A 26,824-nucleotide genomic window follows, 5' to 3' on the forward strand; every position below is an offset into this window, starting at 1 on the left:
CGGGAATCCCTGCTTCTCTTCAAAATGGCATCTACAACACTTACAACAGTACAGTTTGCATTTGGACTATTTCTTCTATACAAAATACTTGAGCTGAAAACTGTTCACTGTGAGGTCTGTGAATTGTTGACTCTATTAATTCTGAAAAAAACAATGTCCTAGTTTTCTATAAAATTAAATTTTCTTCACCTCTGTTGTATTGGGGTGGCAGCAGAAATCTCAGCGGTGAATAACAGCCCCGGTTTATACTCCACACCAAATCGAGTCACAATCTACTCACAGTGTTGTGAAAAGCCATGTAGTTGTTTGGCCGGTGCTCTCTTGGCAAAGACAGATTGTGTTGAGTTTTTGTTTGCCAAACCTATATGAAAAAAGCTTCTGTATGAGCTTTTGTGTGCCAAATCTGTATGAAAAAAGACCCCTAATACAGTTTTATGGACATTCTATTATGATTTTTTTGACTTGAATTAAGGGTTCGGGCTCCGCTTGTATCCTCACTAAATCATAAGTTGTCAAACATTTTCATAAGTCTCAAGTCGTTCCAATGAAAACTGTTCACTGTGTGGTCTGTGGATTATCCAGTGTAACTAGGACATTGTTTCTGAAAAGACTGCAGTGTATTTTTTTCAATGGTGTGAACAACACAAATTAAATTATATTCACTTCCATTGTGTTGAGGTGGAGAGAGAAATCTCAACAGCTTCCCAATATGTCTTTTTCCATTTTATATAATTAAAAATGTAATATTTTGGTATTTTAGGGGTTGTTGGACTAAGTCACTTTGACTCCTAATACTGTTTTATGGACATGTTTTGATATTCTTTGACATTTTGTTTGTTGATCATTGCAAAATCGAATTACTATATTAACATATGAAAATAATTTTCTGCAACTCTAATAGCAACACAGGCTGCTATTTGCAATCAACACATCCAATATAGGGTTCTTGTTTCCTGGAACACAGAAACATGAACTAAGACAGATGTCAGAGGTCAGAAATGCATTATATCATTTAAAACTTCAAAGAAATTAGTTTTCAAGAGTAGATTTTCAGAAATTTTCTCACAGGAGAAGTGTGTCTCTAGACCCTGCTAGCATTTCTGGGGAATTAACCTTTGAAAGATTATTTTCATGGCATTTCAGGTTTAATAGACAGTTCACTCTTCACGGTGAAAAGTCAGATAACAAGGGAGACATGGGGGATGTGGCAAGCAACAGATGGTCATGCTGATTCTGACCCCAAGACATTACATTTACATGTTTGGCTCCCTCCTGACATGACTCGAAAATATTCCAGACATAATGCCGGAATGTGCTCTTTAGCGCTTCTTTATTTCTATGATGAGAGCATTTGCAGTTAAAGCATCACATGTTTTATACTAACAAGCAAAATCTATCTATCTAAAAGCACTAAAAAAAATAAAGTGAGGATGCTTTCAAAAATAATGCCATGAATAGTTTTTATTTACTTCACCTAATATCAACATCTAAACGAATATTTGGTTCGAGCATGCTTTTCCTTTAAAACAGCAGCAATTCTCCTTAGTACACTTGCACACAGTTTTTTAAGGTACTTGGCAAGTTGGTTGTTTCGTGCATCTTGCAGAAGTTGCACACAGTTCTTCTGTGGATTTAGGCATCTCAGTTGCTTCTGTCTCTTCATGTAATCCCAGACTGATTCCATGATGTTGAGATCAGGGCTCTGTGGGGGCCATACCATCTGTTGCAGGACTCCTTGTTCTTCTTGACGCTGAAGATATTTTTTTATGACTCTGGCTGTATGTTTGGGTTTGTTGTCATGCTGCAGAATAAATTTGGTATTGATGATGGTATTGCATAAGATTCTTATCCATCTTATCGATGGATAGGAATCTAAACATCTAAATTGCCTAAATTTTTTTTGCACAGTACTGTATATACTGTATGTACTATACATATTCACTGAGCTCTGCTCAGGTCTGTGAACATCAACAAGCATCACCCAGGTTATCAAGCTTTATTATGCTCATTTTGTCATGCCTGAATTGAATTATTGCTGTGTTTGCATTTCGAGACACTTGAGCTGACTTTCCAGCTGCCCAGGCAGCCATAACTGCATGTGGAGAAAAGCCCAAAACAACATTTTGGTGTTATTCCAAGTTGCTTTTCAGATGTTGTGGAGGTGGTGTTTTGATTTATGGGATGCATTTACAGTATATTGATCTGACTGGAACTGCTCTCAGTGATAGTATTCACGACCTGCTGGTCAGAGCATCCAAACAAAATGACTTCTCGATGATACAGTAGCTGCAGGACAAAGTAGAGTTTCAACTCCCTGAGTCCAAGTATGTCCTGTATAATATGTTTATGAATGATTGTTTTCACACTTTTTTTTAATTCAAAATAAAAAAATAATGCTATCAAATCACTGAGTTACGACACTGATAAATGTTTAAGGTAGCATGCTGAGCAGAAGCTGCACACAGTATTATAGACCATCAGGTTTGAATGTGCTGTTAACATCACATGCTCCAGCCTGCAGAACAGCATCTTTGCTAAATCTGTTGATGAAATTAGTATTTGGTGCTTGAAATACAGTAATAAAGTGTTGTGATGTTGAAATGATAATAAGAATATAATACAATGTTGATCACACCATACCACCTTGATTCTATTGAACATGATGCTGTATAAGTGCTCTGAATCTCATAATGAATGTGCTTAAAACAGGGTATTTCTGTGTGTGTGTGTGTGTCCATGTGTGTATGTGTTTCTGCATGTATGCAGCATTAATATTTGTACTGGATATGTATATATGTAAGCTCAGCAAACACTATTGTTATGGGCAAGCATTCGTTTGCCTTCAATACAAACAGACTAATCACTATTCTGATTCTTCTTTACGCCATTCTAGTCACTATTGTTGAAGAGGTTCAGGGGCAATACACCTGTCAGTTTTACAAGATCATTTACTGAATTGACATATGGCAATGCACTAGACAAAGACAGCATATTGTGTGTCACTAATCTGTAAGCAGACATAACCATTGATGTGTACCTTTCATTGGCTCATAAAAATCACAAAAGCCATTGAGGAGTTTCTAAGAGCTCACCTGGGCATGAAAGCTACCAGTATGTAGACAAAAAAAAAAGAAAATTAAAAAGATACATTAACATGTCAGTTTGGCCTGCAGCTATTAGTTCTGTGGAGTCCTCTTGAAATATGATCATATAATTGAACCACCTATTGAAAATGATCAGTTGGTGGCAACCACATTGGGAAAGCTGTATAAAACTGGTTCTCTTTGATATCAGCTCAAACATTGAGTGGTTTGGATCAAATGCTGAACATAAGGCACAAGAGTGAGTCTGATAGGCATGGTATTGTTTTTTTATCCTTCAGATTTTTTTTTTTTTTTGACTTTTCTGATATCCTCATCACAGCAGTTGCAGTCAACAGTACAATGAAGGCATTGTTAGTCAAGTCAAGTCTGTTTTATTTATATAGCGTCAAATCACAACAGAAGTTATCTCAGGGCACTTTTCACATAGAGTGGGTCTAGACTGTACTCTTTATTTTACAGAAACCCAACATCCCCCATGAGCAAGTGCTTGGTGACAAGGAAAAACTCCCTTTTAACGAGAAGAAACCTTGAGCAGAACCCGGCTCTAGGTGGGCGGCCATCTGCCTTGATCAGTTGGGTTGTTGTTCTCTGTTATTATTGTACAATGTATTTCACCTAGTATTTGTATACACTGTACAGTATTCTGAACTGAGTTTGTTCTACATTTTTGCATTTTAATGTGTTGTCTGTACAACAAACTGCCCTTGGTTTACATTTCAGTGAGGGTGTTCCTAAGCAACCTGCTCTCATGAAATGTTCACAAAATATTTTACATAAATTTACCTATAATGGCCAGTTGCATAAACTGCAAATAATACACACACTAAGTTAATCTTCTATTCAAGGTTAGAGAATGACTAACACTTAAGGTTGCAGTGTGGCTTTAATCAAAGCTATTTTAAAAGAAAAAGGCCTATATTCAGAAATGGACCCTGCATCATCACATCACACATCACACTGACAACATCCATGCAAAATCCCAGTACTTTATCACTGTCTGTTTCCACCAGATGAGCTCCACTTATTTTATCAACCAATAAATGGGAGGTTGCATTTGATGGTGGTTTGCATATAGTTTGTAAAATTTGGAGTGGATGTGGATGAGAGTGGATATGATACTATAATTGTGCTGTGACAACTTCCATCCACTTGAGGAAAGAGGGAATAGCCTATAGGTAACATAGACTTTGTGATCCGCTCATTGCAGCAACCCCTCCAGTTGACTACACTACATTATGAAATTAAAAGAGGGATAAAAAAAAGACATATACACCAATCAAGTGTCAGTCATCTATTCCCCAAATCCTTCACTGACTGAGAGAAATCCTGACAATGTCCTACCTTTTTCTCAGCAAGCCTCTTTTAATAGACTTAGGTACATGGCTTCTATTAGGGCACATTGCCAATCTGCATGATAAAGGCATTTGCAGGTTTGAAAGGTTGCATGAATTAAGTAGACCTACCTCCCTTTTGCACATGAATAATGGGTTGTGAACAAATTACATTAGTTTAATTAAAAAATTTTAAAGTCAGGGGCACAAATTAAGTTTAGATATATGGTTATTGATTTTAGTGAGTTGAATGTAAAAGTGTCCAAACCAATAGCGACCAACTAATTAATTGGTAAGAATATTCTTCATTCCAATTAGTAATAGACTAATTTCCCCCCAATACAATATACAGAGAAGTATTATTTTCACTTTCAAAAACTTTAGAGCCTCAATGTCACTATGGAGTCTTCCCCTTGCAGAAGTAATTACTCAAGCAATAATTTAATTTTGTCTCAATAATTCCAGACATGGTGAAGCATGACTGCACACTAGACTGTTGTAATTTAAAGGACAATATACTTCATAAATGGAGCAGAATTCCTTGACACAATGCACTCAGATGTGTAAAAAGGGTTATAGAATCAAAATACAGCAACTTCTTTATATTGGGATGCCATGAGGTTTGCCTGCTCGCTGAATTTGATAAGAGCTGAAGGAAACAGTGAGTGAGCCTGGCATATGGGTGGATACATGCACACACACACACACACACATGCGCACACACAAAACCCAAGCTGATTGTTATAACTTCACACAGAGTCTGGAAAAGTTAATATACTCCCATTGCTGCATAAGTTTGGATTCCCTGCTGAATGAAAGAGAAGTTCATATCTCTAAAGATTCAACTTTTTGAAAACTTGACTGGTATTGCTATTGATGCATTTTCCTGCTTCAATCAAATACATACAGTAGCTTTTAGGGATTCATGGCACCCTCTACTCATTGAGCTGAAGCATATAAAAGAAAAACACACCTTAATAAGTTTCTCAAGTAGCAGATCTTATTTCTGTTCTGCTGTAATGCTTATATTAAGAATGACTATGTTAGCATTATATGACACATAACAGGAGGCAGAGAGAAAAAATCCTGAGGTCCTAGTGGAAATTAAAGCAAATATGTCAGACGTACAGTACAGCTAACCTCAGTCTCACCCAACCCAGCAATCAGAGGCACTAATCTTTGGTTTAAAGTACTAATGAAAGAAGAGAGACGAATGTATATTTAATGTATGTATATTTAAGAGACCAGATCCAAGAAAAGAAGCCAGAGAAGCTAATTGCAATGCTGTAGGAATATTAGCCTACAGATATCATAGAATTTTGAACTTGCCTCATTAATTAGGCCTATATATAAATTGTTAATATGCACACTATAATATCATCTGAGGGAATACCTTCAGCTCCACATACAGTGCCCGTTTGCTGGTGTGGGCCACTGTGGTAGATAATTGATAACAAATTTTACCCCAATGATCTGCTCTACACATGGGAATGCAGCCACAGGTGCACTGCACCCTAATTTCCAATGACCCACTTTTACTTTTTCAACCTATATAAAGCTTAATGAACAACAACTGAATAAAAGTACGGTGCATGCAAGAAAAATGCACAAACTCCACTACTATCAAAATTCTGCATATGGGCTACTGTTTGTATATGCTGTTGTCATGTTATATATGCTGTTGTTTTATTTTTTTATCTAAAGTTGACACACAAGATTATGTGTAACAGAGAGATGCAATATAAGAAAATAACATACAGAAAAGCAGAGCAAAGAGAATGATATGGTATGTATTAAATATACATTTCAGGATGTAAGAAATGCAGCGGGGGCATCATATTACCATATTTTTTAAATGTGTTTTATACAGTGGCCCAAATGCCCCTCAGGTCAGACTTTCTTCTCCAGTAAGACTACTATTATAATATGATAACTACTGCTCATTCGCTTATGGCACCGAGTCCACTCCACTGTATTGTCAGATGCTTTTAATGCCTCCTCTCTTTACACGGCCGACTTGTCCCAGCATGAGTGAAGCTGTGAACACAGTTCAATAAAACCCCTGTAATTATCATCCCACATATGGACTTATCAACAAACATATGGACTTTCCACGTAGACGTCACGGCTGCTTGCTCGCCCTCCTCCGTGGTGACGTCAACCGAAGCACGTGGTTTTGTTATTGCAGGAAGTGAAGATGGCGGCTCAGTCGTTGCTCTCCGAGTCTTTGCTCGGGTGGTCTATTTTCACCTTTATACTTTTGGTAAGCACGTATGAAGTTGTCTAACCGCATCATCGAGTGGTGAAGCGTTAGACAATCAGTTTGAGATCTTTTTAGCAGTCGAATTCATGGATTGGTTAATGTCTTACCGGCGCGACATGGCTGCCGTGTATTAACGTCAATATTGGCTTTGGATTGGTTTAAGCTAACGTTAGCCATGACTCACTTACAGGCTGTTGTTTCATTGGAACTCACTGTAGTATTTAGTATGCTTTTATGTTTCATACGATTAAAAATAATCGCAGTGTAAAACACCACCATGTCGAGAACAAGGTCGCGTGTATTCTTGTCTTTAGTAACGTTACACAGAAAATTAACATCTCCGGTTAGATTTTTCTTGGTAAGAGCATATAACTCTATAAATTGGATGCTAACTTTCCACAAGGGTTTAAATTGCTAAAATGATAGTCTGCCGAATAAATAAATGCAACGTAAGTGCTTTTGATAATAAGCAAAAGCTGCTTGTCAGCAGATATTGTAAATACACATATACATATGTAACCTTTCCTTTCCTGTTCCTCGTAATTTGGACGCATTTAGAGACTTCAGTAGTACGTAGATGAGTGCCTTGAAGTTTGTCAGCTAAGGTAATCTGTTACCCAATTTAGCACTCATTATCTCAGCTGTCATTTAGAGTCACATGGCTGAATCAGGATCCGTCCAGAAGAATGCCTGGATGCCAATAAATTGCTCTGTTTCCCTACTCACCACTAGCAGCCCTTTATATTTGATCAACCCCTTCAATGGATCTTATTTGGATGCAAAGCCAGCGTCATTACCTGGCAAAACAAGCAGCCAGAGGCTTAAGGCTGCGGGCCTTTAATTGATCCTGTCTGTGAATGGCAGCCCTTGATCTGAAGGGACTAGTTTTAGCAGTGTCCTCACTTCCTACAGCTTGTGTGCCTGGAATATGACCTTGTCATTTTGGAACCTCTCTTTTTGCATCTCTGTCTAAAGTGTCCCCTTTTACACTGACATGCCCTCTCTTTTTGTCTTTTTAATGTTAAAAAAGCAGCAGAATAAATGAGCAAATTCATGGAAATTGATTAAATGAAATGATTAAATGATTAACTCAAAGAATTTTCAAATGGTTATTACTGTTATTTCGTCATTATGTCTTATCAGTCCTTAACAATGTTAATAACTCTGTGTTCACTTGCATGCTGAAAGAGGATAAGGTGACCTGTATAACCCTTAGCCAGGCTGTTCTCAGTATATAATTCCCCACTTGTTGTGTTAACACTTTGGTTTGAGTATTTCGTTTTCAGCCACCAGCAGCACACACACTGAAGTTAGAGTTTCTAAGCAATGTAGATCATGCATAGGGGCACACAATATCATGCACACAGCAGCATGCAGGTCAATAAAATATACCCCTGCAATACTGACCCCCCCTTGCTGACACCCGCTTTTAAATTTGGTCAGCCTAATTTCCCTCTGAGATTACAGGTAGACACAAAGAAAAAAAAAGTGAAATTTTGATCCATTGTACTGTGTATAGTCTCTCAAATTTAATAATAATACTTTTGCCTAACATGTAATAGATCTCTCCAGGCTAAATGCTGTTTTGCTAACTTGTTCCTTGTTTTTACTATTCCTCATAATCCTACATTTATTTTAATTTGATTATTATTGTTTTTTCCTGTTAAGGTAATCCTTGCTTTCTGTTGGGTCTACATTCGGAAATTTCAAAGTCGTCAGGAGAGTGAAGTCATTTCAACCATCACAGCAATATGTGCACTAGCCATTGCTTTGATAACTTCAGCACTTCTGCCAGTGGATATATTCCTTGTCTCATTCATGAAGTATCCAAATGGTACCTACAAGGTTAGTATCTATTCTGCTAACAGCCCCAGTAAAATCAATTTAAGAAATACAAATGACTTTTCCTGAGGCAGCTATTAACTGGTTTGCTTTGTAATTTTCTTACAATTAGACAATGTGGACATTATTTTTGTCCAGTCTAAAAGCTCATAAATTTTTTGCCATGTTGTTGCATTTGTTTGTACCTATTTCAAGATTTAGCAAAGTGTGTAATGACATCTTCATTTGAACAGCAGGTAATTTGTTGCATCTTTTGGGTTGTGATCTTCTTTGATTGCTAAAGGGTATGTCTTTTTTGTACCATTTAGTCATGGCTACCTAACATAGGCTGCACACATTAACTCATGAGGAACATAATCCCTCACTTACTTAATCAAACATGATTTCTTGGTAATCTCTTTGTGATTATGTTTTATAATAAAAAGTGTAATAATCAGCAAAGAGGCATGAAAGCAAGTGGAGGCTTTTAGGCTAAAAAAATGTAAAAAGGATCATGAAAGAATAACATTTACAGCAGCCTCTGATGGGAAAAGATCATTTGAGCTTATCTCAGAGGAGTGAGAAGCATGACACTGCAGAAACTGACAGAAATGACACAAGCATTTTCCTTGAGGCTGCTACTCTTCAAAAACAATACCTAGTTCCTAATCTTTTTGCAGCTTTAACAGTTTCTCTTCCCAATTGGAGAATTCCCCCTTAAAGTAAAATGCATGAAATGCAAGCTTATAATGGACAATTTCCCACAGCTGTGCTACACATGAATAAAAATAGATTTAGACAAAGGTCTGTCAGCTTTGAGTTATTCCCCCAGTGCCTGTCAGTTTTGTATCATTCTCTGTTTATATCTGAATTACTTTTGTATATCTAGGTAAACAAAGTGGCTAGAGCACTGCTACATGGGCATGACCTACCCCTGTCCAGGGTCTTGGATTAATTCATTAATCTGTGTATTCTGTTTTTTATTTCATGCCTCTGTCTTGAATGCTTAATGAATATGATAAACAATTAAGTGGCAGAATTAATACAGTATCCAGAACAAACTACCTGCATCTGTGTTGTTTTCTTTTGTTACATTATATTTCATACTGATTATTTCTTTTTAATGAGTTTTGATCTAATTGATGCCTTTTCTCATTGATGGCTGTAGTTGTGTAATTCTCTTTACTGTTGAACTTAATTCTAATTTTCACTTTTTCTTTGCTGACATCCAGGAATGGGCATCAAACAATGAGACGAGAGCGCAAATTGAAGACACCGTGTTGTATGGATATTACAGTAAGTGTATTCTCTTATACACTTACGTCATTCTCCTGTATTATCAATATTATCTCCTCTTTCACTTGATGCCAGTTCAATTTTAAAAACACCTGGGGCCTGACTCACTCACACAGCAATCTTAGTGGGTTAGCAGTCAGACTTTGGGATTCACAGTGGCTTTTTGTTCTCACAATGGTGACTTATTTCCGTGTATCTCTATGGTAACTTAAGCTGCACGTCTTACTTTATGAGCAGTTTTGACTGTGGTTTACCACATTAAAGTATTCAAAAAGCTATGCAGTAGTTCACTGATTCCAGAGAGCCTTGTGTCCTTTTAAAAAATGTTGTCATTCAATTCACTAAACCTGATACAAACATAAACATGACATTCAAATGAGTGAGACCATGAATGGGCGTACTACTGAAATAATAGACAGTGAAAAGCCATTTTCACAGGTTAATATTGATAGAAGGACAAAACTGGTTTGATTTCCATGATGATTTAATACTGTATATCAGAGATATTAAACATTTACAATGTTTCCAGGCCAAATGCCCACTTTGGCCATAAAATGAATGGAATCTGTCAAATAGCAGACAGCTTGCATTAGTCAACTATAGCTGTCAATAATTAATTAAATTTACTGTTGCTTATTAAGTATGCTGAAATGTTTTTTTTCGTTGGATGTGTGGATTGTGCCTTAGATGGAGCACAAGCAGCATTCTGATCACCTTATTACTGTTGCACACAAGGTGAATTGTTATAACCTTCATATGACACACCTAAGTATTATTGATACCTTGAGGTCCAGTGTGTCTTAATGATAGACAGTGATCATCATATTCACTCATGCCACGATTATTTACTGTTTACCTTATGCATTTCTCATAGACTCTGCAGTGTCAATATTTTGCTGTTAAAGTCCTTTTTTGTTGGTCATGTATTTCAATAATTCAAGTTTTAGAATTTCTTTCTTAGTTATCAGTTCTTATGTTTACATAATTCTGTGATTTTATAATGTATGATTTTAGGGTTATTTATTGTTTTATAAATGTATAATTTTGTAATGTCAATATGTGTTTATATTGAAATATATTTTCTTTGCTGGACTTAATTATCTATGTTGATGCAATAGCTTGATTTCGCCATTGGCACCAATGGTTTCATCATATAAATATTCTGCTTTGTATCTACTGATGTTGCATGTGACCAGCTATTGGTTACAGACTCTTCCCCCCTTCATGTGTACACTGTCAGGAGAGGTTATGAAAATCATATGCTTACAGAGGAAGCTGGTGACCATGTTTATAAGACTGATTTGTCAGGGTTACCATAAGGAGTTGTGAAAACAAGTATGACAAAAATACCCTGACTATTTATGAGTCCAGTTTAGATGATGGTAACATTTTGGTGAGGTTAGTGTTGAACAGAAAATGTCTGAAGTGATTGCAGTAATAAAATTTAGGGATTAATTTAATGACTGATTGGTATAGCAGTCATGGTAAATGCTTCCCTGCTGCAGAATAATTACAACAGTAACAAATGTTAAGCAGTTTATTTTCCTATTGTACAGAGGACTCACTGTCACTGTTGATATATTATGAGTGCCAGTAGTCGTGGGTCATGTTACGTCTCCTCTCCAAACTCCTCAGGTTCGCCTTCTGTATTGTTTTTCCTTATAATATGTGGCAGGGCAAGTAGAATCAGCTGAAATGTTTCCAGTATTGTGTTTGATGTAATGGTTAAGATGATTAGCATAAAAAATAGAAACATGTTTGTTTCCCCATGAGAAAATGACAGTATTAGACAAAAAATGTTTTTGTTTGGATTTAATATTTCTCACCAAAAAAATACAATTTGGATCTTTAAGGCATGACAAACATGTTGAATGCATGCAGACAACAGATCCTTCTTGCCTTGTTGGACTCAGATCTAGTGGTGTCATGGCAAACAAGAGAAAGGCAATGTTCATAATTATTTGTTTCCCTTTTTCACTCGTTGTAACTGTCACATGAATTAGATTACAATTATAACATTTCACCTTAGGTTTGTTAACAAATCAATCAGTTATCATGGACTCACCCCCCCAATGTTCTTGCTGTGACAGGGGACAAGCTCAGTCTCTGTAGATCACTCCATAATGGTAGTATTTGTGCATGGTTACAATTCATGGGGACAGTATCCAGGCTATTTGGCTGATAAATTCCCAACTTAAAACTAAAGTGGCGCTGAAATTTCTCCATTATTGTCATATTAAGGATGACATGAGTTTGTTGTCTTTTACGATTGCAAATTCAGTCATGCCAGAGACACTAGATCACACATTTTCCAACAGATGCTGGCTTAAAGTGCCTGTCAGCAACACTGTTATGTACCGTCTGTTCAGAAATGCCAAATGCAAGGAAGACAAGCTGTCTCCTTGCCCAGACAGCCCAATCAAAGAAACCACTTCCACTGGTATAATGACATCAGAAAATTGGCTTTCACAGACCATGAACACTGCACTTGAATCCAGCATTCAAGGGGCCACAGTATATTGTCCTCTGGACACACAAATAAGATTTCATACACAAGATTGATTTTCTCTGTTACTATCTGTAGTTTGGATTAGAATATCCTTAAATTGAAACTTTGCTTCTTAGAGACTTAAAAAAATGAATAATTCAGTAGGCTTAGTCTTTCGAATGCAGGGCCGTGTCCCGTCAGTAATTTAATTCGTTTAATGGCCAAACTGCCTGGAAACCATGTTCCTGGTGCAACAGTTACACTCAAGAAATTTGTCACACATCAGAGGAAGAGCTTATGTAGTTGGTTTAGTAATTTGGAGTCCTTTAGACCTATATCTCTGTCTGATTAGAAGGTTTGAGAGTAAATCTTAGGTCACAAGCTGTAATTGTTTTGAGTGGCTGCTGAAGTTGCTGTGTGTCATGCAGCGCTTCAAATTGTGGTACTCATGCTGTGCTCTTTTATAGTTTAATCCAGATAAATGCTTTGGTTTTATATTTCGTGTTAAGTAGGCATTGCAAATTGAAAAATGTTCCTAATAATTTGTCCGCTCCATTAACATATATAAGAGGGGCAAAATATTAGGAACACTTTTCAATATAATACAGTCCAGTACACCACCACCACCACCACTCACTATGACCTCAATAATAAACATAAAGTAGAATTATCACCTTTCTGACAATGTCAACAAAAACTGAAAATGTATAAGCTTCATAAAAGTAGAATTTATGGCAGAGCTGTTGAATTGGATTGCATTAGATTAGGTGTTCCTAATAAAGTGCTCAGTGAGTGTAGTTTGTTCATGCCATTCACAGAACAAAGGAAATTGCATTTTTTCATATAAATATTCCTATCAAGCTTAAAAAATCTTAGACATATCAAGACTATACATTCTATGAGCCAGGAAATGGGTAAGAGAAGCTTTTGAAAGAGTCTGCTACTCGCCTCAAGCGCGTGACATGTGATCATAGCTCTGGGAGTATGGTGCAGAGTGATCTGCTTGCAAATTTGTTGTGCTTGTAACTTTTGGCTGTTGATAAGGTTGAGTGCTCCTAAAACAGCCTAAAATCAGAGCCTTACGGTTTTGATTGATATTGTGCTCAGTCCCTCTGGGCATATTTTTGAAATAAACCTACAGCACCTCTTAAATATTTAAATTGCATACTTAGCTTAGAGGTAATGAATACTGACCCATCATTTATCATGACATGCTCCTCAGTTCATTTGCCTTGCTGTGACAACATTGGAAAACTGTTTTCTGTGTTCTAGTCATATTTGTGAGATTTTTACAGATTGAGTACTGAGTCGGATCACTTGCCTATGGCTATTTAAATTTAAATGCTTTATTGCAGTAATATTTTTGAGACAGTGCTACAATTGATTTAATTGAAAGTCAGTTGGGATTCATGATGCATTTCTATGTGACTATCCATCTCTGCAGCAAGTATATGTTTTTGAAGACGACAATATAAGAGGACTGTGCTGAAGCTTAGCAAAGTCATACTTTGTTGATGGCTGCAGTATTAGGCTAGATATGAAAATATGATAAATCTGATTCTGGCTGCATAGTCCATTTTACTACAGTGTTACTGATGTTTACATTGAACCAGAGACTTATTCCCCTCTTTTTTTCAGGGGCATCACTTTTTTATTTGCCAGTAGGTGGAGACCAAGCTCTATGTGTGTAGTATACACAGCTTCCTTACAGATCTAACCTTTAAAGTAGAATTTTCTTTAAGGCCATATTTGACATCACTGTCCATTTGTCTCTTCACAAATGGAATAATTACAGGGTTGACATCAAGATTTCCTATTTCCTCCACTGGAGCATGTTTTTCTCCAAGGTAGATTGATTTGTATTCAGTGGTGATCACACTTAATAAGCATGTGTTTGTCCAGTGATTTTTTAAGAACTCTCTACATTATTTACTTGATGTTTGAAATAATTTGATGGCCTTACATTTCTGTCATTGGGTGCAGTCTTGTCAGTTGCTGACACTGTCAACATTTCTGCAGCAATTGTGAATTCACTTTTCTGCTGTATAATTAGCCTGTGGAGTTTTAGAAACACAACGTTGTCATAGTGGGGTAATTATAATATAGCACAATACCATTGTTATGTCAATGGATTTGTTACGTTTTTTGTAATTTTTTTCACTGTTTGAGTAATCCACACAGTTATACTGAATTGGTGGGAGTGCATAACATTCTTATATTTATTGGTTATTTTGCTCCCTTTTGTTCATTAAACTGCATGTGTGTTTATGTTAAAGCAGCCCGTCAGTAGTGTGAAATCTCACTGTTGTCTGGACTCATTTTATCTTATGACAGCTAAAGTACACATTAACATCAACATCTTAACTAGGTCAAGTAAACGCATTTCAGATATGTTACAGTTATGCATTTATGAGTGCATGAATTATGAGTTTTGCACGAGGAAGCATTTTGAGTCTGAGAAACAACTTGAACACCAGTGATGAAGAGATAAAAGCTATATCACAATTTGAGCATTATGCCAAGAAAAAAAAAAGGTACAAATGTTCTGTCAAAGTGAAATGTAACTTATTGTCTTTAGAGAATATACCTTATAGTTTTTTGCAAACTCTACCTAGTGTAGTGTTGGATAAAATGTACCATCAACTTGACAAAGAGGATGAACGTCTCTAACTGAAACACCCACTACCTTTTAGAGCCCAAATAGCTTTTTGTGATCTTTGATGAACCCTAAGTTTGAAAGCCTAGTCTTTCAATCTCCAGCATCTGTCCATTTATGCATTTCCTTGGACTGTTCAGTACTTCAAAGCAGTGGTGCATAAGACCCTTAAGCAACAGGGCAAAATACCCCTGGGCCTTTTAAATAAATCATTGGTTTTCTCTCTGCTTTTTTTAATGCCATTTGTAGAAGAGAAGCTAGAGAGGATGCAATCCTCTTGTAAATACACTACAAGTGCTTTCTTTTTGTGTGTGAATCTTGTCCACCTACATGTGCTGACTGAATTTTATTGGTGAGTGGTAGCCTAGTGCTACTTTTAAAAGCATTCCTGAAAAACCTTGACAAATTGCAGTTTTATTTTTGGGGGCAGCTTTGTGTTATACAGCCCCTCAATGATAAGCACATTGTCCAGCGTGCATGAGAAAGAAAATGCAGCTTTCTTCCCTCTGTGTGCAAAAACCTATAGCTATTATAATCCTATAGCTCTATCTCTGCCTTTGTTTAGACTGAGAGAGATTTAAAAATGTATGCCATGGAAACATTTTAAAGCCTGTTGTTACCTGTTAAGCTTATGTTATGGTGATATACAGTAAAGCCAGACCAATTTTGTGGCAGATACCAATATTGATTTATTTATATCAGCTGGTATTTGTTTTCTAACATAAACACAAGATAAACATTTTATATGAATCCCTCAAATTTTGTCATTAAAGAAGTTTGACATTTAAGAATAAATAAAAATAATCTAATGCTCTCTGGGTAATTACCATTACACAGTTGCTAAAGCACCTCAAACATATCTTTGGCATTAATGTCTTTACAATTTATTTTTACTTATTGGCTGACATACAGTACTGTGCAAAAGTTTTAGGCACTAAAAGTAAAGTGAGAATGTTTACAAAAATATTGCTATAAATTGTTTCAATTTATCAATTAACTTTTTACAAAGTTGAGTAAACAGCAGAAACCTAAGTGAAATCAATATTTGCTGTGAGCAGTTTTGTCTTTAAAACAGCAGCAGTTCTCCTCGGTACACTTTAACACAGTTTTTCATGGTAACTTGCAGGTAGGTTGCTGTAACCATCCTGGAGAAAGAATGTTCTTCTGTGGATTTATTATTTAGGCCATCTCAGGTGCTTCTTCATGTAATCCCAGATTGACTCCATGATCTGTTGGGGCCATACCATACCATCTGTTGCAGGACTCATCATTCTTCTTGTTGCTGAAAATAGTTCTTTATGACTCTAGCTGTATGCTTGGGGTCATTGTCATGTCATGAATAAATTTGGGACCGATCAGACACTTCCTGATGGTATTGCATAATGGATAAGAATCTAAACATCCAGGGTGCCTAAAACTTTTGCTGTATATACTGATGCTAATATATCGTTGATGAGCTACAATTTGCTGATAATATTGGCAATGCTGATGTATTGGTCATGCTTTAATATACAGTAGTATACCAAACTATCTCGCAGTTGTGGTTTAGCTGTTAGGGTGCTAATCCATCTATTATAGTTTCAATCAGCGTTTCTTTTCTATCATTCATAGAAGGAACTGAGCACTTTCATTTCTTGTAGATACGTTAGCTTAGTACAGCTTTATACCTGATAGTAATCCACTTGAATAGATGTAAGAATTGTTTTTCTTGTTGGCTCTTTTTGGTTTTACCAACCACCAGTGTAAGCAAGCTGCCGTAACGTAAATAGATTTTATTGAAACGAAATGGTAGTGTTAACCTTTTCCTTTAATATCCTTTCTTTCTTACTGTTACTTGACCAATAAAAAAAGATACTGAAATTTTTGTAATGGCATCTGCTACTGATATTTCAAATACAGCAGTACTTTTCAATTCAAAGGAACTACTAGAGAAAGGCAGTCAATAATGATAGATTATAAAACACCACCCCCACTGTTACAGTCAGTATGTAATGTTTTATAACAGGGTAACACATTGATGGATGTGTCATTGACTGTTAGTCTGACAGAAAGCTAAAAATATTATTTCTATCTCCTGCTTGTCCAATGATCTTGTTGACAAATGTCATCACCTCATGCTGAGCATCCCCATTAGTGCACATGGATCCAATACTATAAGTGGTCAAAGTTGAAGAAAGCTTGCACTGAACTTTGTTTCTCATACATATTTAATAGAAATGTATAGGACTGCCCCCTGAAAGTAAATAAGTTGAATCATCTGTTGGAGACCCCTCAATTGACTGAGAACCTTCAAGTCGAGCAGTCTTTTTTTTTGTCAGTCAGTGTGCATTACAATAACAGGATGAAACAGATATAAGCTTACAAAAATGCACAGGGATAGGAACAGGACAGGAATCACAAATAAGGGTAATCATAAATATATTTTAAGATGAGGAGTTATTTCAAAGTGGACAATGCCATGAATTTATTTAAACTTTTCAGGCCTATTGTTTTTATTTTCATCTAAAATAATTCCAGTTTTAAGTAATTTCATTTGTTAATTTATTCTTGTTTAGATTTATTTATTAGTTTTTATATAAACATATTAAACATACAATGACTACCCACTGGAGTCCCTGGGACCCCAAGAATAAACTACTTTGAGAAACAACCACCATAGCAAAATGTTAACTTATTTCTTCTAAAACATTGTTAGTTATGTAATTAATGTCATCTGAAATCTGTGTCTGCTGCATCTGTCTGTCTCCTTCAAAATGACTGACAGGGTGGCCCTACCCCCCAATAGTGTGTGATACTTTAAATTAGGACCCATGGCAAACATGAACTCAATAATTAGTTCCATCTATTAAAACTACATAGGTGGAATTGGGTGCTTTTGACTTGGGTTCCCCAGGATCCCAATACATTGGTATTTTTAAAAATCACTGATTAAAACAGAAACAGAAAACAGTGATACGAAGTCATTAGGACCAAATTGATTGACAAAGTCGTGAAAAATTGGAATGATAGAATAAAGCACCTGTGATATATGTCAAAAGTATACCTCTGGGGTCTGTGGGTACCCCAGTCGGTAGGATTAGGGTTAAAGAGAAATAAAGGGATAGGCATTTCCTATTGAAGAAGAGATGTCAGTTATTTCATAGCGGACAATGCTGTGAATTTATTTTAAACTGTTTAATTTGTTTAGTCATTTACACATTGTTTTTAATGTTTAAAGTGAAATAAAAAATAGGCTATAAGAGCTTGATTTAAACAGAAATACATGTGTGCTGCCTGTCTCATTAGTCCGACAAATCCATATGGAAGCCTGACATTGTATGTCGACAATTCAAATAGGCCGAAATTCAAATCTTACATCATATGCAGCTGTCTTTTATTGATTTTTCAATGCTCAGAAAATATGTTACCATAACTCTGTTGCATTTGACTATGTTAATGTGGTCATAATCATCACTGAGACTCATGCCAATGGATTTTCTGATTGGCAGAAATATGAAAAAAAGTCTATATGAAAAAAAAGAACAAATAGTGAAATCTTCGTATTGAATAGCCAAATTCAATTTGACAGACAAAATTCTGAGTTGGGTAAAGTCCTAGAAATGTTTGATTTTTTTAATACTCTGAAGCAAGCAGGGTATAGTCGAAAACCAAACATAAATCCACATAGCCTGCACTTTGGTCATCAAATCACTGAGGTGTTATCATTTGTGTTACAATGCATGTTCTTAAAAGTCAGAAGAGGCTGTCATTTAAATATTTGAACAAATGTATCTTGATAACTGTCAGATTGCTTGGTGCAGCATGTGAAACCTAACACCTAGATGGCTTGGTTGTGCTTCAGATTCTGATGTAAAAATGTTTGTTGTCTGGGTCAGGACTCATTTGATAATGTGTTACATAAAGATGCTGTTCAGCTCACTATTCTTGTCCTACAAGGCTACTCCTTGAAATTGATGTTCCCTACTTCCTGCAACAATGAACAAGGGGCCCTGTGGAGTCCATTTATCCTACTGGGGATATGGTGCCTTCTTTCCAACCAGAATATCATGCCACTGAGCTATGAAGTGAAACAAAATGGTAAAATATGAGAGCAGACTGATTTGACTTCGTAACAGTCCAAGCAGATGGCAACAAACTAGAAAAATCTCTAGGACGCTAGAGATTCTACCTGCAGTTTTAGCATTTGCAACATAAACTATGGGTTTCCAGAGTCTGTTTGTAGTCTAGAGTTGGGTTTACTACTCGCTTCCATCTTGTCAGTTTGGGTGACCAAGTAAGTGGCATTCAAAACAGTTGAGTATAATAGCCTGAAAGACCTGTTAGTCAATGCAAACATGCTGTAAGAAATGGGAATCGGCACAGATGTCCTGATATGATGTTGTATTAATTCTTATGGTGCTCATTCTGTAAATATTGAAATTCTGTGATATTGAATATTTTATTTAATAAGTAATACATTTAATAGGAAAGGCAGAGTGCAAAGTTATAATAATTATGCTATTTAATTTTGAAAAATGAGAACCTACAGACATGTTTCCATAGCCTGTTGGCCTGGCAAAGCAACCTTCCTATCTATTTCCACCACATTTACATCTGGATACTGTTGAGCTGTCTGAAGGTTTGTGTTTTTACTGTTTTACATGACAGAGATTACACACAGCTTTAAGCTTCTCTTGTCTTTTAAATAGTAAATAGTAGGGGCTATCAAAAATTTTCACTGTAGTTGTACCTTCTTCAAGTGACAATAAAGTTTCCTTGATCCTTCCTTGATCCTAGTAAAAAAGTAATGCTAGGCCAATATGCAGAATAAAATATTGATTCTGGAGTCATTTGAAATTTAATAACGATCACATTAAGAAATTATGTTCTGAAACTGAATACATTCTATTCTTCCACCCTATCATACCTCTCTCTGATCCTTAAAACTGCATGAGAATGCAGGAGAATGACTCCAAAGCAAACTCACAGCGGTTAGCCTTGATACTCCATCAGCTTATCAGCTTCTTGGGTCTAGCATGTTAGCAAACAACTGTTTAGTCACACATCCATCAGAAGTAGAGCAACACAGGCATCAGATCAGAGTCCTTAATGATACCTGTCAGATTTAAGTTTAATACTCATCAGCAGAGGTGTTAATCAAAAATCAATTTGCTGATTCCAGTTGTTTCATTCAGTTCAGTTTCATGATTCATAATCACTGGCTGTGCAGTTTGTTTGTGTTTTTCTTTTTTAAAACCTTGTTTTTATTGTTTTTATATAAGTGAGAAGACAAGTGATAACAATATAATTAAAATACTGATAAAATATTTGTCAGTGTCACAGTTTAGTTTTTTCATCCATATGATTTTATAATTTCTTTAGAAATTCTCATTTCACAAAATTAGTTATGTCTAAAATAATATTTCTAATATCAATTCAGCAGGTATACAGTTGTGACAGTATTCTTGATTATCTCCCTAGGATGGGCAGTGACGCCTTTGAAAAGTACTACTGGGCCCGTTTGAACCCTTCCCAGACAACCTGTCCTCAAACAACTGTGTTTTATCTGTGGTTTGGCCCCCAAAAAATGGTACATCCCTTGATATTTACAGGAAATGAGAGTTCAAGCTCATAGTACCTTACCTTTCAGCAAGTGTCTGCACAGACAGATATTTTCATCAGTCTCAGGAGTCTTTTGTCAGAGACAGTGTTTCTGTTAGAATTCTCCCTTGGCATTTAATTTTCACATAAAATGTAATACATTCTACTTGTCTGCAAGGGACAAGAGTCCAAGTGCTAAGACCATTGTTGAGGGCCACTGTGCAGTGAGGACAAGTGTCTAATGTTTCTCATTAAGCCTTATGCGGTGCTGGAAGAGAAACTGCTACTCTGAATAATAGTTAATAATATTGAAATTTCTTCAAATTATACTGAAAACATAAATTACTGTTTTCTAATTGCAAAATGTTTTTCTCTATTTTATCTATACTTGTGTTAATGTGTTCAAATGTGACTCTAACTCCATCTGTAGACTGTAGGCCTTTATAGCCACTTCAGCTCCCAAAATATGTTTCTTTTATTTTTCTTCCCCCATGAGTAAATTGGAGTATATTCTATATATAAACAAAGGAACTATGTGTAAAGGGTCAAGGTAGTGCATTTAATTATTTAGTCCTCTACTCTGTCAGGGGGATAAATGTGCTAAACTTTTATCCCTGGTCAGGTGTTCTTCCTAGTAGAAGATCTGCTTAGAGAGTAATGGATGATACATGGTAATGCAGTATGACCTATTCTCTCAGTATGTTAATATTCATGGTGTTATGATTAATTTTACCCATTGCTTTAACCCAAGCATATGCCAGTGGCTGCATACTGTGCATGGCTTGCATTTATTGGCTCCTGGCATCATCCTAAACTCAGTTTGTCTGGCTGTAAATGAGTGTAAATGGATAACTTAGTGGAGCAATGAGCATGTGTTTATTGAAAGTAATGCCCTGTCACAATCACAGCTGGCAAAAAGCAAGCCTCTATAACAGTGACATTCATTTGTCTGCAGCACAGAGAGCATTTTGTGAAATATAGTCATTTCACAAGGGGGCATGTTTGTACTTGCTTGAGGCCATACATTCTAAACAGATATGGACCACTTGTTTTTCTACATGTAAGTTGCCATTAAAGTGTGTTACTGATGGATTAAATGATTACAAAGACCAAATTTGCAATTTTACAATATAATATTTTTTGCCATTTAACAGACAGTTGTTTAGTTTATTATAGATATCATTTCTTAATGATGTATGCCCATATTGTATGTCTATTAATAGTTTATATTCTATGTTTTGATTCTGGAGATTTTTAAATTGATGTTTACCTTTCATAAATTAAAAATCACTACCATCATATCAAACCTTTGTTTAATATGTAGGGAGAAAAGTGAAATTCATGTGTCTTGGTTAGCTGTTTACATTCCTGCACATTTTCTTTTAGCTGGCATCACAATGTGACTTGTGCTAATGATTCACATTATCACCTCAAGGAAGTACTGAGCTATGCCAGCCATGTTTCTGAGCACATCTTTGTGACATGTTTCTCTCTGAGTTATTTTTGGGTTGTCTGGGCTGTCTTCACCAACATCCATTTACTCCAGAAAGAAAAGCCTCCAGCTTGAAATAGCATCTCTCTATTTAAGTGTTTTTGCCTCACCTCCACTCTGTGAATTCCTAATGCTTTTGAGTGTTGGGTCTTTTCTCTAAAAAAGCTGCTTGGAAAGAAAGAACCAAACAAACCAAAAAAGGCTTAGATCAGAGAGTAGTAAGTTCTTTCATGAAGGACAGGAGTATTGCAGCCACTTCATACAGAAGGTCACCAGCTTTAGTGAATGAAATTATTCCCTGATGCAGATGGGTTTTTCCTATTGCAGTCTTGAACATTTAAAAGAGTCTGGTGATTACCTGCTTTGTGAGAGTTTCCCAAAGCAATTTAAATATACAAATAGCAGAGGGATAAAGCTCCCAATTGAATTACTAATGGTTAATGGTTTTATTAACTTGTCTTTACAAATAGCATTCATAAGAAGAAGGAAAACACTAGCATAAAGACTTTCGGTTATTTACATAACCCCGGTTCTCTGAGTAATATGAGTGAGATGTCTCACTATGGGATGCACGCCTCACTGCAGACCTCAGAAGCATTAATCTCATTACGCCAATCCTGATTGGCTGGTGAACGTATTCATCCGCACCAGGTAGTGCCACCTACCTTAAATAGCTGCTGCGGACGACACAGTCTCATTCAAGATAAGCACTCGCCCAAGCAAGAGGGGTTGTCTGGTGAGACATCTCACTCATATTACTCAGAGAACCAGGATTATGTAAAAAACCTCTTCTCTTTCATAATATTCATTTCGATGTCTCACTTTGGGATGTGGTAGCTCTTGTATTGCCAGACAAGCTTATCTAGCGTCCACCAACCCACAAGGAGAGCTGCTCCGTTCCAGCTAGGACTCCAGGACCGCACGTGCTACACACGGGGCGGAGACGTCCAGCATATAGAAATGGACAAAAGTGAGGGGCGAAGACCAGCTCGCCACAGCACAAATATCCTGAACAGAAACTCCCCTGAATAAGGCCCAGGATGCGGCCAAGCCACGAGTAGAGTGCGCTCGCAGACCCGCCGGTGGCTGCAGACCCTGACTCGTATAAGCCAAAGCAATCGCCTCCACCACTCAGTGGGAGAGGCGTTGCTTAGTAACAGGTTTTCCCTTATGAGGATTAGCCCAGGAGACAAACAGCTGATTGCTCCTCCTGAAACCCCCAGTCTTATCCATGTAAGTGCGCACTGCACGAACCGGACGTAACGCACGCGACCGCCGCTCTCCAGGCAGGGCAGCAAAAGCCACAAGGTCGATAGGAGAACATGAACCAACCACCTTGGGCACAAAGCTGGGGTTTGGCTTCAGAGTCATCGTTACATCACCCGGGGCGAACTGAGCGCACGAGGGATGCACCGAAAGCGCATGGATGTCGCTAACTCGTTTAGCCAAAGCCAGCGCCAGTAGCAACACTGTCTTCAAGGACAGGTGTTTCAGGTCCGCTTCTTCTAGTGATTCAAATGGAGGACCCTTAAACCCCTCCAGAACCGCAGCTAAATCCCACGGAGGCACCAGCGGTCGAGAGATGGGGAGAAGCCTGTGCACTCCCTTCATAAAATGGCAAACCAGCGGGTGTTGGCTCGCTGTTCGTCCCCCAAATCCGACATGACAGGTGGTGATGGCTGCCAAATACACTTATATCGTGGAAAAGGCTTTTCGCTTGTCAATCAGGTTCTGCAAGAATGACAATATCACTCCCACCGGACACTGAAAAGAAATGTGTCCCTCTTTGAGACACCATTCCTTGAACACTCTCCACTTACAGCCATACAGAGACCTAGTGGAGGAGGCTCTACCTTTTGGATAGTGGCAATCACTGTCTGTGGAAGCCCCACAGCGGTCAGATCGAGCCACTCACGGGCCAGACCCACAGCGCGAGGCGCTCCGGGTGTAGGTGAAACACTGTCCCCCTCCCTGCGACAGCAGATCCCTGCGCGGCGGAAGTTGCCAAGGCTGAGTGCGCAGCCACCGATAAATCTCCACTAGCCAATGCATCGCAGGCCAGTGTGGAGCTATCAGAATCAGCATGTGGCCGTGTTCCCTCATTCTGGACAGAGTGGGGGGTATCAGAGCCAGTGGAGGGAACATCTAAAGAAGCTCGTGCGGCCAGGCGTGCGCTAGTGCGTCTACGCTCAGGGAAGCATCCATGCTGTGCAGAGAGAAGAACAGCGCTCACTGCGGGTTTCCTTGTGTATTCCGCCCCAGCCCGACAGACTCGCATCTGTAATGACCACTTTCCTGGACAGGACGGAGCCCATGGGCCTCCCCCGGGTCAGGAAAGACGGGGCTCGCCAGTGATGCAGCGCTCTGACGCACTCTGTTGTGACCAACACTCTCCGCGCGCCGTGACGCACGGAATCTAGCCTGAGGGAAGCCACCCAACACTGGAAATCCCTCATGTGAAGGCGGCCAAGACGGACTACGAGAATGGCAGACGCCATCAGCCCGAGTAATTGAAGACATAATCTGACTTCCCTTTCTCCCTCGCTTTGAGCTGGGTGTGCGCCAGCGGGAAGGTAGGGGTCGAGTTCAGACAGACTAGCTTGGCATGCTAGCCGTCTGTGGAGACTGTTGATGGTGAACACAGCGCAGTGTTGACATGAGCCGGGAATATCGATAGCTAGCCTGGCATGTTCCAGCCCTAGGCAGCTCGAGCAGACCTGGTGTGTGTCCTTGCTCGAAATCTTATTTCCGCAGCAACAGGGACGGGCCCCGGAGTCTCCGACACCTCTGGTGTGAAGAATTGTCGCCTCCATTCCTCGTGAGCTGGTGTGCTGGCAAGGAGTCGAGGCAGCTAGCTGGTGTGCTAACTTTGCAGAAGTCGAGGGATTAGCTGGAATGCTAACGCTCGACAAGCTCAAGCTGCCGTGGCGAGGAACCGAGAAACAATGACCAAGCCGTGGAGGGCGAGGAAACACCGAATCCGATCTGGTCAAAGTCAAATCTATTGGGATTTACATGAATCACATTTTCTACTACAGATTTATGAAGAGCCATGTAAAAGACTTGATGTAATCTATACAAGGGAAAACTTCAGCTTTCGTTAGAGGGCCAAATATTATTGTTGGAGGTCCAGATTTGGGATATGGGCACTATTTGCCTACCACTGGTCTATGATTTGTTAAAGGTTGTGACAAAATGACAATTGCTTAGAGCCCCCAGTGATGCCTTCAAATTGCCTATTTTGTCCAACCAAAAGCCCAAAACATAAAAATGTACTGTCCTATATGACATAAGAGAAACAGCTAATCCTATTTGAAATGGAACCAGAGAATTTTTGACACAAAAATGATTGAAATGATTAATTAACCAATAAAATTGCAGATTAATCCATCAATAGAAACAGAAACTCAGACTCAAGATTTTGCCAGCCAGGCAGACAAAAGTGGTAAGATTTTTGAGGGCTCTCTGGTGATGATGCTGCTCGGTTCAATATAAATATTTATAATTTTTAGGGAAACATTTAAGGTTAAAAAATAACACATATAGATATTCCACTGCTACTGTGCTGTATACACAAAAGAAAACAAAAAAATCTATGAAATAATATTAACAATTAGAGAGCCAGGCACAGCGTTTTCTAAGAAGTGTGAATGAAAGTATGCACACCTGCTCGTATTTGAATTGTGTGTGAATGGTGTGTCAACAACCACCAAATGCACTGAATGGCTATTATTGAAAAGTATTATTAAGTGTAGTATTTCTAAAATAAAAAAAAATAGCATTACCACCATAATGACACAAGGAGCTAATTTTCTGTCTTGTTCCATACTAGTGTTTCTTTTAGAGGGATACAGTAGTTTGCTTAGCAAACCAATTCAATAACTTTTAAATTCATACATATGAAATGGTCCTTCACTGCTTAATGGACCTCTCTAGGAATGATTGACATTGTTCAAAACATGTCACTTATAACTGCGTGCTGGGCTCAAAGCAGTTGCCTACATTTGCTTCACGGTTAAAATGCCTCTGATGGAAGCTTCCCCTAAGGTTTTCTAGGATGATTTTTTTTCTTTAAAACATGTACTAAAATTGCTTCCTTTCTTACAGACACAAGTGAGCTTTTAACAAGAGTTATTGGTTTAAAATGATTAGAAACTCTGTGCTCCTGTGACTCATAACCCCTTGGATATGTCACTTCATAAAGGATGAGTTCTCTAAATCACTACACTCTGCGTGCAGAAGAGGAATGTGAGCAGGAAAGTGAGCACAGATCTCAAAGCACTTAAAAAAAACAATGAGCACAAAAACGAGAGCATAGCACTTTTTGATAGGCCTTGAAGGCAGCCTTAACATCTGCTGAAATTCTGCCATGTCATGGGACCTCACACTGTATATGCTCAGCAGTTGCTATATATATAATATACTGTATATACATATTATATATATAACAGATGATTATGTTTTTTGTTAATGCTTTTTTGTTTTAACCACCATGGGTCTCCTTCCTCCTCCTTTTTTCTTGCTAATGGGAATTGCAACAACAGTTTTTCAGTTAAGCTGTAATGTAACAAAATCCCCATATGTTGTGTTTCCCCTATGAGGTAGCAGGCTATGATTGTTTAATATTGTAGTTTTTGTTTTGTTAGTCTGCACAATTAAATACACCTACCCAAATGATAACACTGAGAGCTTCAAACAATGAGAGAAGTAATGGTACGTGGTCTGGAATGACTATAGAAGAACTCAGATAGGATTACAGAACATTTATTTATAGCTGATAGAATGTATGTTAT

General features: G+C 37.8%; 1 protein-coding gene across 1 annotated transcript in view; it reads left to right on the forward strand.

Annotated features, from left to right (window-relative positions):
* The first annotated feature begins 6,596 nt into the window (after nt 1-6,596).
* Nucleotides 6,597-26,824, forward strand: part of lmbrd1 (LMBR1 domain containing 1) — a 68,079-nt gene continuing 47,851 nt past the window's right edge. The window contains exons 1-3 of the mRNA XM_067609891.1: nt 6,597-6,698; nt 8,367-8,543; nt 9,752-9,815. Coding sequence (XP_067465992.1) covers nt 6,633-6,698; nt 8,367-8,543; nt 9,752-9,815 — 307 coding nt within the window. The 5' untranslated portion in view covers nt 6,597-6,632. The remainder of the gene's footprint in view (nt 6,699-8,366; nt 8,544-9,751; nt 9,816-26,824) is intronic.

This window comes from Thunnus thynnus, chromosome 14, assembly GCF_963924715.1.
Source record: "Thunnus thynnus chromosome 14, fThuThy2.1, whole genome shotgun sequence".
NCBI lineage: Eukaryota > Metazoa > Chordata > Actinopteri > Scombriformes > Scombridae > Thunnus > Thunnus thynnus.